This window comes from Peromyscus californicus, unplaced genomic scaffold (genome assembly GCF_007827085.1).
Source record: "Peromyscus californicus insignis strain IS unplaced genomic scaffold, ASM782708v3 Scaffold_14__1_contigs__length_90479793_seg_2, whole genome shotgun sequence".
Lineage (NCBI taxonomy): Eukaryota > Metazoa > Chordata > Mammalia > Rodentia > Cricetidae > Peromyscus > Peromyscus californicus.
The window spans coordinates 80,160,652-80,176,394 of record NW_026294436.1 but is presented as its reverse complement, the minus strand read 5'-3'; the positions used below and the strand labels follow the sequence as shown (position 1 = coordinate 80,176,394).

Genomic DNA, 15,743 nt, shown 5'->3' with positions numbered 1-15,743 from the left:
ACCTGAAATTATCTAAGGACTGCAAAATACCCTCTGTTCCAGACAGCTGCCATAATAATGGGATTATCATATTAATTTTGACTTCTTTGGCTCAGTTTCTATTTTGTACTCTAAAAATGTTTCATCATATCCATTTTTCCTTTAGAATGTCAAGCTCCTCCTAAAATCATCAATGGGCAAAAAGAAGACAGGCAGTTCCTCAACTTTGACCCTGGAACATCCATAAGATACAGCTGTGACCCTGGCTATTTACTGGTGGGAGAGGACACTATACACTGTACTCCTGAGGGGAAGTGGACACCCACTGCCCCCCAGTGCAAAGGTACTACACTACAACTGCAGATATTTTGCCTTAGATTGTCGTATGTTGTTCCTCATCCTTATCTTTTTTCTTAGTTGCAGAGTGTAAGCCAGTAGGACCACATCTCTTTAAGAGGCCTCAGAATCATTTTATTAGGACAGCTGTTAATTCTTCTTGTGATGAAGGGTGAGTTAAACATGTCTCATCCTGAATGAGGTCTGTCTTATCAGCACCCACTGAAAACTGTATATAAGAGTTCATCTTAAAAGGTCTTCCCTTGTCCTGTGCTCATGGATTGTTTATCACAATGTTTTTCCATGCATGGGAACTACAAAATAGATGGATGTACTGAAGTTGGCTGTATTTTTTTTTCCTGTTGCATTTGTCCTAAAATTTGTCAGTCTATCTCTGGAGCCCATAGTGCTTGCTTAGCTTATTGGTAATCACATGGCCAACTGATATTACTCTTTGTCTCTAGGTCCCAGTTAAGTGAGAGTGCTTACCAGCTGTGTCAAGGTACAATTCCTTGGTTTATAGAGATTCGTCTTTGTAAAGGTGAGTAACAAAATTGACAGAGGACTTAAAGTGGTATAAGATGGATGAGTGTCCTATTTTAGACTATGTTATGGGAATTAGCACATTATTTTGTCAAGTTTTATGGCTATTTTGCCATCTTGCTTGTGTCACCTCTTTCTACTTTAATCAATCAAATTCCATGTACTTAGTTACCAAGTTTATGTTGTGGGTTAGGATTATCAGAATATAGCAAGTTATAACTATCTAAGCCACTATCCATACTTTGGGTTACACCAAGGTTTAGTGAACAGATTAGGAGATTGGTGTCAAATATGAACTCAGATTCTGTTCCTTCTGTCTAATACGTATATGACCTTTAGCAACATATATGACTTGCAGACACTCTAGTCTCATCTGTAAAAGTATCACCAAATTGCAGGTTTCCGTTATTAGAATAAAATGGTACTGTACCTACCTTCTGGATGATGAAACTTCCTATTGTAAAGTAGGTGCTCAATCAACAATACCTGTCCTTAGTCAGCCATATAGCTATTGTAATAGGATATACTCCAAAAGTATGATTCTATCACTTGTACTTTTTATTCTCATATTAACTGTGATAAATAATTATTAATTTAATTAACAAGTGAATATTGGGTCTTATTATGTCATAATATGTTCATTTTCAATACCAATCTTATTTTCAGTGAAATCCATTTAAATCAAATTTTATATGCACAATAACGTTTGATATAACTCACAGCATGAGCATCCACATCTTCCAGAGAAACATGATCAGAACTGCTGCACTTCTAACCCTGGGTCAGATGTCTACAGTATCTTTTTATGTCTCCAGAAATCACCTGTCCACCACCTCCTATTATCCACAATGGGACACATACAGGGAGTCCCTCAGAAGATGTCCCATATGGAACTGTGGTCACCTATATGTGTTATCCTGGGCCAGAGGAAGGAGTGCAATTCAACCTCATAGGGGAACGCACTATCCGCTGTACAAGTGACACCAGAGGACGAGGATCCTGGAGTGGCCCTGCTCCTCTCTGTAAACTTTCTCTCCCTGCTGTTCAGTGCTCAGATGTCCATGTGGCAAATGGACATAAGCTCACTGTCAATAGTGCCCCATATTTCTACAATGATAGTGTGACATTCAAGTGTAATAATGGATACATTTTGAATGGAAGTAGCCAGATTCGTTGTAAAGCCAATAACACCTGGGATCCTGAAATACCACTTTGTGAAAAAGGTAAGAAGCCAGACCCAATAGGAATTTTAAATGGTATTTACTTTTTACATTTTTCTTTTCTGTTTTTTAATTGAAGGACTGGAGATGAAACTCAGGGCCTTGCACAACTAGGCAAGTATAAGCTATAGCTACAGCCTCTATAGTTTAGTCTTACTTATTATTTCCTACTCAAAACAAATCTTTCATTTTTTATTTAAAAAAAGGCAAAAGAGACACAGATTTCCTTCATATTTCCTCCATAACACAGAAAGCTATACATTGTTGTATTGTGATCTTTGCATGAGTATACCCTTGGATTTGTAACATATTCAAAGTATATGATGAGAAGAGCTTTTAAAGAAGCCTCAAAACAAAAAGAAAGACAACTTAGCAACTAAAGGAACATTCACACACATCACAGTCAGGACTTCACAGTCCTGAAGACAAACAGTGGATAGATTTGTTTCATACAGCATGAATCTAGGATCACAAGTATAGCCACAGAACAGAAAGCATTCTATGATGGATGAGAACTTCCAGAACCAGGCCTTCAAAGTTTCAGATGGGCACCAGCTGTTGTTTTTCTTACAGTTCTGGAGTAGAATGCTGCTGTTGGTGTTTGTGTGGGAAGCTCACTCTCCAGGCCACTACTCTCTAGGGCACCACTGTGGTTGGTAGACATGTAGAAATATGCTTCTGTCTCTGGGATAATGTGAACATGCTTGTGACCCTTACTACGAGTTATGGGAAACAAATCCACCCACTGCCTTCAGGACAATAGAGTCTTGCCTATAATGTCAAGATTCTTTTGGTTCCTGAGTTATCTTTCTTTTTACTGTGAGGAACCTAAAAGCAATCGCAACTTTGTCCCCCCAGAAGGATGTGAGCCTGTGAGAGACCTTCATGACCTTCCAGATGATTCTCATGTAAAACTAGTGAATACTGCCTGTGAACATGGGTGAGTGTTAAGTTGTTCATTCTAAAAAAGAATGCCCACCTTGTATTTTGTATTAACTCTACCCACAGCTTTTCTTGGTAAAACCCTTCGGGGATTCCTCATGCTCCTAGCCACAATGGTCTAACTAGTAGGTGTAACACAAATCTTGAAAGGTCTTATAATAAAAAACTCAGAGCCAAATATTGGGATGAAAGCTGAAAGATCAGAGAAACAGAACAGCCACCCACAAGTTCTTACTTCTACGAAATCCTCAGTCTAAAGAGAGTGAGTTCCTGTTTCCTCATGCCTTGTATACCTTTTTCTGCCCTGCCATCTTACTTCCTGGGATTAAAGGCATATGTGTTTCCCAAGCAAAGACATGAGATCTCAAGTGTTGAGATTAAAGGTGTGTGCCACCATGCCTGGCTCTGTTCCCAGTGTGGCCTTGAACTCACAGAGATCCAGACGATCTCTCTCCCAAGTGATAGGATTAGGGGTGTGTGCCATCACTATCTGGCCTCTATGTCTCTAATCTAGTGGCTGACTCCGTCCTCTGATCCCCAAATAAGTTTATTGGGGTGTACAATATATCACCACAAGTAGGTCCTGTCTGCTTTTCTGACATGGGAAGGGCTTTGCTGAGAGTTTCTTCTGTAGAAATAGTTTTCTGATTTGGAGGACCAAGAGTTTAAGTTTCTTTGCGCCAAAGCTGTCATTTAGAAGTACCTGTATAGTTGTACAATCTTTGTTGCAGAGGTGAAATATTGAGAATAAATGTAGTATAACATCTTTTTCTAGGTACCAGTTGACTGGACATACTTATGAGAAGTGTCAAAATGCTGAGAATGGGACTTGGTTCCAAAAGATTGCAGTTTGTAAAGGTAAATTATAGACATGGGGGAAGACAACCATGGATTAGGGAGTTAGAAAAGGATAATCAATTAGTGAAGAATAAGTTTACAACTTCTTTAATAGCTTATACTTCTCCTTGCTATGTATAAGATATGGAAAATCTTTTAGTTTTGATCAACACTGGCACTGAGAAACAATTTGCCAAGTAGGAATGAGTATTTACCATATGTATATGAATATAAATATGTATATATATTCTAATTTTACTAAATAGAAAAATATGTGGGATATTTCTGGGATATAGGAACACAGCTGTATTTCTTTATACTTTATTTTATTTTCTGAATTTTTTGGAATGAATCTGTACATAAATTGATAAAACATGTTCTAATTTCCAAATTTTAATTAATTTTTTATTCATATAAATTATAAGGCACTTGTATTGTGTCGTTTATATTGGGATGAAGACTCAAATTCTCCAAATCTCTTCTGCAGTTATTCTTTGTCAACCTCCACCAACGGTCAAAAATGGGAAGCACACAGGCATGACAACAAAGCACTTCCTGTATGGAAATGAAGTCTTTTATGAATGTGATCCAGGGTTCGATCTTCAGGGAGAGAAAAGTCTGCAGTGCAGAAATGATCCTAAAGGACATGGATCTTGGAGTGGACCTCCACCAAAGTGCTCAAAATCTTCTCCTCCAAATCATTGCCCTGATCCAGACGTCAAGCATGGATACAAACTCAATAAAACTCATTCTGCATATTCCCATAATGACACAGTACATGTTGCCTGCAATCCTGGCTTCATCATGAATGGCAGCCACTTGATAAGGTGTCATACCAATAACACATGGGTGCCAGGTGTACCAACTTGTATCAGAAAAGGTAAGCCATTTTCATGGATAAAACGTGAAATGTTTTACAAAGTAAAGAAGGTTTTTGAGTATGTATTCTACCTAAAGGAAATCATCTAAAAGCTAAAGCATTTAGTGTTTTATAAGATGAACTGCCTTTTCCTATCTCCTCACTTGATTCTTTTTTCTCTTTCCTTTATACAGAGTAAGAGCACCTGAAATTATGATTAATTTATATATCAATCAATCTCTAATTTATTCATTCTCATGAATTTAGTTGGAAAAGTGGGCACACTTTTTGGCAAATACTTGACAAAAATGCTGTTTGAAATTTTTATATTTAAGGCTATTGTGCCATCCAGAAGGAGGATGTTGGATGTTCTGAAGAATGAACCTGACCTTCAAACCCACTAAATTATCTCATAATTTTAGCTGTTATTTGACAGCTTGTTCCTGCTAGTGATTGTCCTAATCAGAGACTGCCAGGTGCAGCCTTGTTAAATTAAGTTCCACAGAGGTGTGGTTTCACTTCCTTGTTCCTGGGCTTCTGTATGTGTGGTGCTTAGATTATAGCCTGTTTTCAACATAGAAGGAAGATAATAGATCAATTAGTTGCAAACACTATTACTCTTGGACCAACTGAGGGAATATAATAGAATACCATAGGCTAATAAATTATATTTGTAGACCACAGCTACATCTATTATAGCATCATAGCATCATATGTTCAACTCTTTTCTTCCAATCATATATGGTATAGAGAGTAAAAGCACACATTTGTCCAAACTTGAGGATTAACTAATTGGCTTGTTTCTCATTGCTTTTCTATGTTGCTATTACCCTGGGATTGTGTTTTCTAAGTGTTATTCTGTGCTCAATTAAAAGTCTTTTCCTTGTTGATCTCCAAGCTTTCTTAGGGTGTCCTTCTCCATCCACAATCCCCAATGGGAATCATACTGGCAGAAATATAATTCGATTTTACCCTGGAATGTCAGTCATGTACGGCTGTTACCCAGGTTACCTTCTAGCTGGAGAGGCACTTCTTCTCTGTACTCATGAGGGTACCTGGAGTCAACCTGCTCCTTATTGCAAAGGTATTTTGTCTGCTTTGTTGTTGTTCTTTCTAGCAAAGTAATTTGACCCAAATATATATGTTCAGTTAAGCATTTCAGCTTGAAATTGTTAGAGATCAATTCTATAATTTAATTGAGTACATTTCATAAATTATATTAATTTGGGATAATATATTAATCCCAAATCTTAAAATAAAAATAGCATAACTATATGGCTAATAATTATTTAGTTATTTATATGTAGAAAGTTGAAGTGATTTTTGTAATCTAAGCAATTAAGCAAAGGTTATAATCACTCTATTGTTAAAGTTTAGGTAAGAGTGCATTTGACAAAACATCAATAAAAATCACAATGTTCTTTTGATTCTCTTTCCTTACTTGGTAGTGAGTTGATGGGCAATTTTTTCTATTGATTATTTGGGAATCTCACATCATGCACCTTGATTGCACTCACCTCCCAATCTCCTCACGTTCACACCTCTCCACTGTGACCTCTCCCTCCACAAAAGAAAAAAATCCATTTTGTGTTGTTCGTATACTCACTGGAACATGGTCAAATTCCTAGTGGCCAGCCACTCAAGTGAGGATAACTCTTTCTCCACCTGCATCAGGCACCAGAAGCCATCAACTGAGGAGAGCTGTGTGATGGCCTGAGAAGGGAGGGGCCAGCTCTCCAATGCTCACTCTACAGCCTATGGTGCAGGGACAGCTCTCCTGCACCCACCACCATTGTGTGCTGGCAGGTGAGGGGTGGAGCCAGCTCTCCCACAATACAATTTTTTTTATAATTTTTTACACATTTTATACAGTAATTATTACCAACAATGTGTATGAAACAAGAATAATAAGTCAGTTTATAATATTGCTGAGGATTCTACTATATGCCAGATGCTGTGCATTGCTTCTATTCTTATCTCATTTAATGTTCACGAAACCCCCAAGAGAGTTGTACCATTGTTATTCCTGCTTTGTAGATAAGGTTCCAATGTCTCAGAGAGATTTGTGACTTACTCAGATTCATACAACTAGCAGTGAGGATTCAAGTCCAAGGTCTTATCAGGCATGTTTCTAATTTTCTTATTGTAAAATGATGTTATAATTTACAAAATTCATGTTCAAGACCCGTGCAATTGGGGCAAAAGACAACTCAGTAGTTAAGAGTGCAAGCTATTCTTCTACAGGACCCAAGTTCAGTTCCACCTACACAGGGTGACTTACAGCTACCTATAACCAGATCCAGAGAATCCAATGCAGAAAAAGAGGATTTTTCTGGCTTCTGAAGGCACCTGCACACATATTCTGTATTTATGCATGTGCATGCGTGCACACACACACACACACACACAGAGAGAGAGAGAGAGAGAGAGAGAGAGAGAGAGAGAGAGAGAGAGAGAGAGAGAGAGAGAGAGAGAATTCCTAAAAAAGAAATGTACAAATAAGTTGCCAAAAATATTACAAAAATCATAATATTCTAAATATGTTTAAGATTTTGGGTCACATTCATAGCTATCCTAGGCTGAATGTGGCCACCTGTGGCCTGCAGGCTCCAAGCTGAACACTAGTGGCTCACATGCTCAAAATATTAAAGAAGAAATGAGAATGCATATTCATGTATGAAGAATTAGAGAATAAGATTAGAAACCAAGAAGGAACAGTAATTTGGAACAAATTAATATTATATGTTTAGCCTTTATTATTTCTCTAAGAAGCCATTAGAATTATTTAAACACTGTTAGCACAGACACACAAACAGAAAACAACCCAGCTTAAGTTCATAAGTAGGTTGTTGAAAAATAGACAATAAAGACTGCACAGAGTATTGCCTTATTATGCTATCCGATGAAACTTTGCTTACTGATAATGAAATAAGTTGATTTTACAATCTTTCTAATAAGGTCAGCTTCTACTTAGCTGGTAATAGGACAAATCATGACTATGTATTAGTAAGATTTCTTTAATTGCAGAGGTAAACTGTAGCTTCCCTGAGGATACAAATGGAATCCAAAAGGGACTCCAGCTTGGGAAAATGTATCGATATGGAGCTACTGTGACTTTGGAATGTGAAGACGGGTATACCTTAGAGGGCAGTCCTCAGAGCCAGTGCCAGGATGACCACCAGTGGAACCCTCCCCTGGCTATCTGCAAATACCGTAAGTGCAAGTGCCTCATTGCTATTTGCATGTGGAGGAAGGAAATGGGGTGTCTATCAGTGTAGGAGAGTCCCAGGGCTTTGACATAATGAACAGTGATGTGACAGCAGATTAACTGAAAGGCAGCAGTCACTATAAAGAAAAATATAGTTGAAGATGGGCACATCACATAAAGAGGGGCACAATAGTCTAAAGGGAGCCCAAATGTAAAACTCACAGCCTTCTATTTTGAAAGAAACTTCTGTCAGACTTCTCTTCTGGCTGATTTTTAAGTGCTTACCAACTTGAGAGGTGTTCCGAAAACACGTCAACTAAACTGTTATAGCAGTTCATATTTTTATTTGATCTCAAAAATCACTAACTATAAAGCTGAATGTATTGATCAACTCCCACAACTTAACTAATTAAAGTGGGAAGATATCCATTGAATTTTGACATAATAAAAGAGTAGATATAACCTGGGGAACCAATACCTATATCATAAGTAGACTAAATGGGAGCTAAGTGTCAACTTCTGGGACATTGCAAAATGTAATGATATCTAGAAAACATTGACTTCTACAACTAGATTGATGTTTCATGACTTTTTTAAATTCTTTTTAGGGTCAACTATTCCTCTTATTTGTGGTGAGTTCTCTTAAATACTTGGAGAAGAGTTCTTAAATTTTTTTGTAAATATATATAATTAGATGTTTTACATTCTACACATTAATATGTTTCATTTTAATTCATTGGGTCTGATGTTTTCTCATGTTTTAAAAGTATTTTAATGTTCTTGGTGCATTATAAAATGTCCATCTAGGTTAGAGTTGAAAATGTATCCAAGGTTTTTAAATTGAAAGTCTCATTTCATTTGTTCTTGGTATTTGGTACAATTGAAATAAGTAATCTTATTCTGCTATAGCAAAGTATACTTCACAACTAAGGGTCAAATGTTATTATGCAAAATTATGGGATTCTGGTGTCCTTCCTATGTTCCTAATTACACCCTAGAGACAAGATTATTTGCCAGTGAAACTGAAAAGAATAGAAAAAACTTGATGGAAAGTTGACTGGAGCTAACTGGTCCATATGCCTGGTGCTGCAGACAAAACATGGACTAGATACAACTAGAAAAACTTAAAGCTCAATTATGATTATTCAGTAATTCAGTGTTTATGGTTAAGAAAATGTATTAGAAAATCACATTAGCAACTTCTGTACCATTAGGAGCAAGCCCTACAATCAGTTCCTAGTCATACGTGTCATTTTTTTCTGGCATTAAACATTCATTTTTTTTCCCCTTCAGGTGTTTCTGCAGGCTCAGTAGTTATCATTTTGGTTGTTGTCGTCTTCTGTATGATGTTAAAACAGAGAGAACGGTAAGTTCAAATGAATGCTTGACCAATATGTACTACATATTTAGTTTGTCTCCAACTAAACAAAACACAACTTATATGAACTGAAACTACAATGTGATCACTAAAGTGTTTTGCGGTATAGAGGGCAGACTTCTCAATAGGAACTTAAAAGATACCCAATACACATCTTAATTTGTAAAAATCAGATTTAAAAAAATCCAGGAAATAGCACAAAAAACCCAAACAAACAAATATCCAATGATAACATCTGAAGATATTTTGAAATATTGTTTCATGGTTCTCCTGTATTCTTTCTTTATTGGTGTTTTGTAAACTTTCATATAGCCTTTTGTCTAATTTCCTTTAGTTTATATAAAGCTTTTTCACAATTATTGTCTTTCTGAAATATAAAAGTAAATATATTGGTTCTAAAATTAAATGATTTATATAGAAAATACACCATTTATTCTTCTGCACTACTACTGATGTCTTTAAAGCCCAATGTTAAAGAATGTCAGGGATTTTCTGAAAATGCATCTTGTATTGCTCTGTCTAGCATATATACACATGATTTTGTAAAAATTTTGCAAGTGATGATAGAGAAATAGGAGGCATATGAAAAGATGATGATCGTGTCTGTTCATTGGTGATACAGTAACTGTTGATTGCCTTTTATATTAGCACCACACTAGACTATCAAGACATAAACTTTGACATGAAGAAGGTCACAGTCTGGTAAAAGAGGACAAACTTGCAATTCAACAAGTACCATGATGTTGCCATAGTTAATTATATGCTATTTGGTGGGGACACAAAGCAATGGTTAATATTTGATAGTTTTATTTGAATAGTGAAAAAACTGTTTCAGATGAACCAATAGATGGTGAAAACAAAGAGAGAATGTGTTGTAGGTAGAATGAAGAGTTTGATAATGGACCAGAGGCTTGGCTTCCCATCATGAACTTTGAGAACCACACATATAATTGGATATGACTGGAAATAGTGTATGTGACAATGAAGATGGGATAGGTTTAGGTACAGATGTGACGTAAAAGCCCTCTGACACTTGAATCTTGTGGAAACTACAGAAAATTTGGTATATGCAAAGGATATCTTTCAAAAAGCACATAAAATAGGTATCAACCTGGAAAGATATGCAGATGAAGATTTGCCAAGTATCAGGTAATTTTGAGCTGGGGAAGCCCAAGTCATGCTAGCCCAAATATCACACACACACACACACACACACACACACACACACACACACACACACCCCAAAAATACAACAAATTATTTCCAGAAAAATATACTTTAGCATACTAAGCCACTTGTATTTGTCAATTTCCCATGACACCAGTGCCATATGACACCAATGCCCACAGTTTCATGTCTACTCCAGGCATGAGACATGATGGGATTACACTACCATCACATGATGATGGTATTATTGAACCTACATAAGACAGGTTTAGTCATGTTCTATAACTGGCATGCACTAGTAATTACCAGGATGCGTATCATACAACCTCAGATTTGAGAAGGACTTCAGAGTTCAGCACCACAATAGGACTGAGAAATACTACAAACTCCTATTTTTTTATGTAGGTTCAGAATACTTACAAGAATAAAATATGGCAATAAAGGAGCCTATTTTGATTTTTATTTGAGTTTTCCAAATGAGTTAGACTATAGTACGTTTTTTAAAAAACATTTTTTTTAATCCATAGAACTAACAATGTTCCACTCAGCAGGCATTGAGGAAAATCTAGCAAGGTCATAAGGAGTTGAATCATGAAGGAGCCTTGTTGCCATGACAAGGAACTGTGTGTCCTGTAAGATCATTGCAAAGAAATAAGGTTCAGATTTGCGTTTCCAGAGCAAGATCAGGGACAAGGGAGCTGGAGCACTGGTAAAAACCTTTGATATGAAGAAAATAAATTTCCTGAACTTAGTGATTCACACTAGATGTGGAAAGAAAAATCACATAGAAAGACTCCAGGGAAAGGGATTCACTGAGGGAAGAGGGCAGGCTCTGAGAACACATAGTTCTCTGAGGTACCTGTGATGTAGAATTTAAAGGGATCTGGACTCAGGTAGGTAACAGACAGTGGAAGTCTAGAGATTACAAAGAACAAAAAAGGTAAAAGTAGGAATGAGAACAGACATCAAAGAGATAATATTAAGGAGTAGAAGGAAAAAACATAATCAGAGAAGGAGCAAAGCTAGGAGAATGATATTTAGGGAATTCAAAAGAAAGAAAAGCATCTAAAAGACAAACATTGGGCTGTCATTTACATGGCTTTCCTCACAGAAAAGAGATAATTTAACCAAAAGTAATTAAATTTTTAAATAAATAGAAAATGTGGTTTCTACATTTACTATCAGAACATTACATGTACAGGGAAGCTTGAAAAAAATGGAATATCCTAAAATAATTTATAATGTTCCTGTCTGCTTGCGATCACTTATTAGCATGTTATATCATAGGGCACTATGTTCTTTAGTCTCAATTGATATTAACAAAACAAGTATGTTTTAAAAAGTTCATAACACTTATTTCAATTCCATATTCTAAATTTACTTAAATTTATTTTCTACTAATTGAAATACAGTTAAGCTTTTATTGTTATGTAAATGAAAATAATAAGTTATTGAGGGTCAGCTTCTAACTTGAACAATTACCAAACCTGTAAGTTATTTATTTTTATGTGCCCTTAAAATTGGGACCTGTGGTGTTTAATATTTAAGAGAAAGAGATGAAATCACATGTGAAAATACAATTTTTCTGGGATGGTAGAAAGCAGACAGCTAATCAGTTCTCACCATAATCACAGTTAGTGAGTAAAGATTTGACTATTTTTCTTATGTCTCTCTTTTAGCAACTATTATACAAAAACAAGGCCTAAAGAAGGAGATTTTCATTTAGAAACACGAGAAGTATATTCAGTTGATCCATACAACCCAGCAAGTTGATAACATGACAAGATGGTATATAATGAAACTGAAATTTATTATTAATATATATGTCAAGATTTTCTTTAATATTTTCTCATAGTGTTTCTTAAGCATTATCTTAAGTAAATATTGTTTGATATCAGTCTTTAATAGCCATGTATAATATTATTAACTTACCCAGTTCATATTGCCAACTGAAGGTCTTAGTTTTAAAAACTTGTCTATTCAGTAAATATGTAACAAATGTGATTAACAAGATTATTAAGAATAATTTTAAATGATTAAGAATGAAATGAATTCAGACATTATGGCATGTATTAATAATTATAGCACTTGGGAAGTAGAAGAAAGATCAGGAATTAAATGCCGGCCTCAGCTACATAGTGAATTTTGAGGGCAGGGTTGTGTGGATGAGTCCCTGTCTCAAAAGGGGGTGGGAGATAAGAATAAAATATCATTAAAGACAAATAAACAGGGAAAGAGGATAGAGAGAAGAAAGTGAATACATAGAAAGTATTCACTAAGAAAATGGCATTTATGCAAAGACTGGAGAAAAGTAGGGAGCCAGACAAGTAGCTACATAGAAGAAGAGCATTCGAGGTATATACAAACAAGAGCAAGTTCAAAGACTAAGGTCTTGCTGTGTTGACATAACAAGGTGGTTTGTGTGGCCTAGAGTAGATTGATCAAATAGGGAAAACATACTCAGAGAGGTACTTGGGAAGGAACTGGATGACTAGATAGGGTGGGCTAGGTCATTCTAATAAGTTATTATTTTGAGATGGGAAGCACCACCTGAGTTTTAAGCAGAAGAATAACATAATCATCTTAACTGCTGGGTTAAGAAGAGGCTATAGGAAGTTAAGGATGGAAGAAGGAAATCAACAAGGAGGCTGATAAAATAATCCCGGCAAGAAACAACAGCCTGGCAAGAGGAGGCCATATTCTGCATGCATTTTTAAGATAATAACAAGAGGGCTAGATAATGGTTTGTATCTGGATTTAAAGGAGCTGAAAGGTACCAACAATGATGCCAGGGATTTGGGACCTTAGCCACTGGAATGATAACGTTGCTATTAAGATGATTCAGAATGTGATAAGTAGACTAGGGAGAAGTCAGTTCTGCTTTGGGGATGCTAAATGTGAGATATCTAATAAATAATCAAGTAAAAGTATCCAGAAGGCAGCTGACAAATTCACATTCCAAGCATCACATATGATACTGAACATACAAATACATACATAATAAAGATACTGAATCAGATCATCATAGAGTTTAAAGAGGCCACAGAAGAGAAAAAGCCCAAGTATCGAGCCTCATGGCTTCTAATGTGAGGAGCTGTAAAAGAAGGAAGACTAGCAAAAGAGGCAGCCTCTGATGCAAGAGATACCCAAGTGTGGTGTGCGGTGGTACAGAGAGTTTAGGGAAGAGAGAAAATACAACTATGAAATTGCTGTTGACAGCTTAAAAATGATAAGCAATGAAAATTGACCATTGGGTTTAGCAGCACAAAATTTGTTGATGAACTTAACAAAAATAATTTTAGTAGAAATAAATGTTCAGAAAGAAGTTGGATTAACCTTAAGAGAAAATGAAAGAACAGAAAATGAAGTACCAACTATAGATAGCTGTGCTATCTCTAGGAGATTTTCTATAATGGGTCAGATAATCACAGCAAAAATAAAGGAATGACTTTTGAATAATTAATAGATGTATCTATGCCACAGTTCCTATAAGCTGATGGAGACAATCTAGTAGAAAGAGAAAAAAAAAATAAAAACAAGGAAGTAATAAAGAATTTCTGGGCCAGAATTTTAGTGGAGGAGTTCCTCAGATGGGAATAAAGGTTCAGTCACAAAATAACAGAAACAAGGAAGATGCTCCCATATGATATGATGGCGAATGCACAGCCATTCTCCTTTAATGGTGTAGCTTGCAATGACTAGGAAGTTAACTGATTCGATGAGAATAAGACTGGAGAAGATTCTAGAAATTAAGAGAAAGGAGGAAATATTGAAGTTAGATGTACATAGAAGATTGAATGATGAAAAGTACAGAGGGGTGAGCAAGCACTATTTATAATCTAACTAAGGTACCAGAAAAATGTGAGTGAACACTAGAAGGTATACTTTGCTGAGACTCTTTGATGCCGTATCTCACTCAGAAAGACTTCTCTACCATTTTGAAAGATAGCTATTGATAGCTCAAAAATGACAAGAAATGAAAATTGACCATTAGACTTAGCAGCACAAAATTTGTTGATGAAATTGACAAGACTTCTTCTTGTAGAATAAAGGGGAAAGATGATAGTAAGCTGAAGTAATAGTCCAGATAGAGAAAGTAAAGCTAAAATATTCTCTTGGCCTAAGAATTCAGAATAAGTGTCTGGAAAAATGAATGATTCAGAGGTTAAGAGCACATATTCCATTTTCAGAGGACCCAGGTTTAATTCCCAAAACCTTCATGGTGGCTCACAATCAGTTGTGACTACAGTTCCAGAATATCTGATGCCTTCTACTGATTTCTGTGAACTTTTGCAAACATGTAGTGTTCATGCATACAGTGAGGCACACATTCATATTTATAAATTCTTTAAAAGAGAATTTAGGTTCAGTTGTGGCTTTAAACTGATTCCTATATATTTGACAGATACTTTACATTCTTGGACTCACTTTATTAGGACAAAAAGACATACATATAATAGAGTAAGAATAAGTGTACAAAGAAACTATTGTAGTATTTGAAGAGAAAAATTTTACTTGTGTAGCTGGAGATTTCTCCAGTCCCGCCAGAGCCTGTAGCCACTTAGACCCAAGTAAACACACAGAGACTTATATTACTTATAAACTGTATAGCCATGGCAGGCTTCTTGCTATCTAGTTTTTATATCTTAAATTAACCCATTTCTATTAATCTATAAATTGCCACATGGCTTGTGGCTTACTAGTACTTTACATCTTACTTCTCATTGTGGTGGTGGCTGGCAGTGTCTCCTGACTCAGCCTTCCACTTCCCAGAATTCTCCTCTCTATTTATCCCATCTATACTATACTTCCTGCCTGGCTACTGGCCAATCAGCGTTTTATTTATCAACCAAATCAGAGCAACACATTCACAGCATACAGAGCTGTATCCACAGCATACTTGCTCCCAGGGAGTCTTAGCAAAGGAATATAAGAGAAAAGGAACATTGTATCAGAGGGATCCCACACTCAAAGTAAGGGAGCCAAAGAAAAGTTATTGTATTTGTTAGATAGACATTGATTTTTATTTTATTTGTATTTATCAGCATAAAATATAGTTGTGTGTTCCAGTTCATATTATCTGAAGTACTTCCTAATAGAATGATATCATCTAATTGTTTAATGGTTGTAACTGTCAAATAGAGAGAATGTTGATGCTCTAGTCATGTTACTTAAACTTGAGTTACATTATTCACATTGTTACCTACTCAGAAATTATCTGTTTTGGTGTCTCCTGGCTTGGAATTGCATTGAACATTGATAAGAAAGAAAGTA

General features: G+C 36.0%; 1 protein-coding gene across 1 annotated transcript in view; it reads left to right on the top strand.

Moving 5' to 3' along the window:
- The window catches only part of LOC128110188 (complement receptor type 2-like), a 44,581-nt gene extending 32,225 nt beyond the window's left edge, over positions 1 to 12,356 (top strand). Inside the window, exons 14-25 of the mRNA XM_052738098.1 lie at positions 146 to 322; positions 397 to 487; positions 780 to 856; positions 1,674 to 2,081; positions 2,937 to 3,018; positions 3,796 to 3,878; positions 4,345 to 4,737; positions 5,615 to 5,800; positions 7,744 to 7,929; positions 8,533 to 8,556; positions 9,218 to 9,290; positions 12,149 to 12,356. Of these exons, the coding sequence (XP_052594058.1) occupies positions 146 to 322; positions 397 to 487; positions 780 to 856; positions 1,674 to 2,081; positions 2,937 to 3,018; positions 3,796 to 3,878; positions 4,345 to 4,737; positions 5,615 to 5,800; positions 7,744 to 7,929; positions 8,533 to 8,556; positions 9,218 to 9,290; positions 12,149 to 12,242 (1,874 nt within the window). The 3' untranslated portion in view covers positions 12,243 to 12,356. The remainder of the gene's footprint in view (positions 1 to 145; positions 323 to 396; positions 488 to 779; positions 857 to 1,673; positions 2,082 to 2,936; positions 3,019 to 3,795; positions 3,879 to 4,344; positions 4,738 to 5,614; positions 5,801 to 7,743; positions 7,930 to 8,532; positions 8,557 to 9,217; positions 9,291 to 12,148) is intronic.
- The last annotated feature ends 3,387 nt before the right edge of the window (positions 12,357 to 15,743 follow it).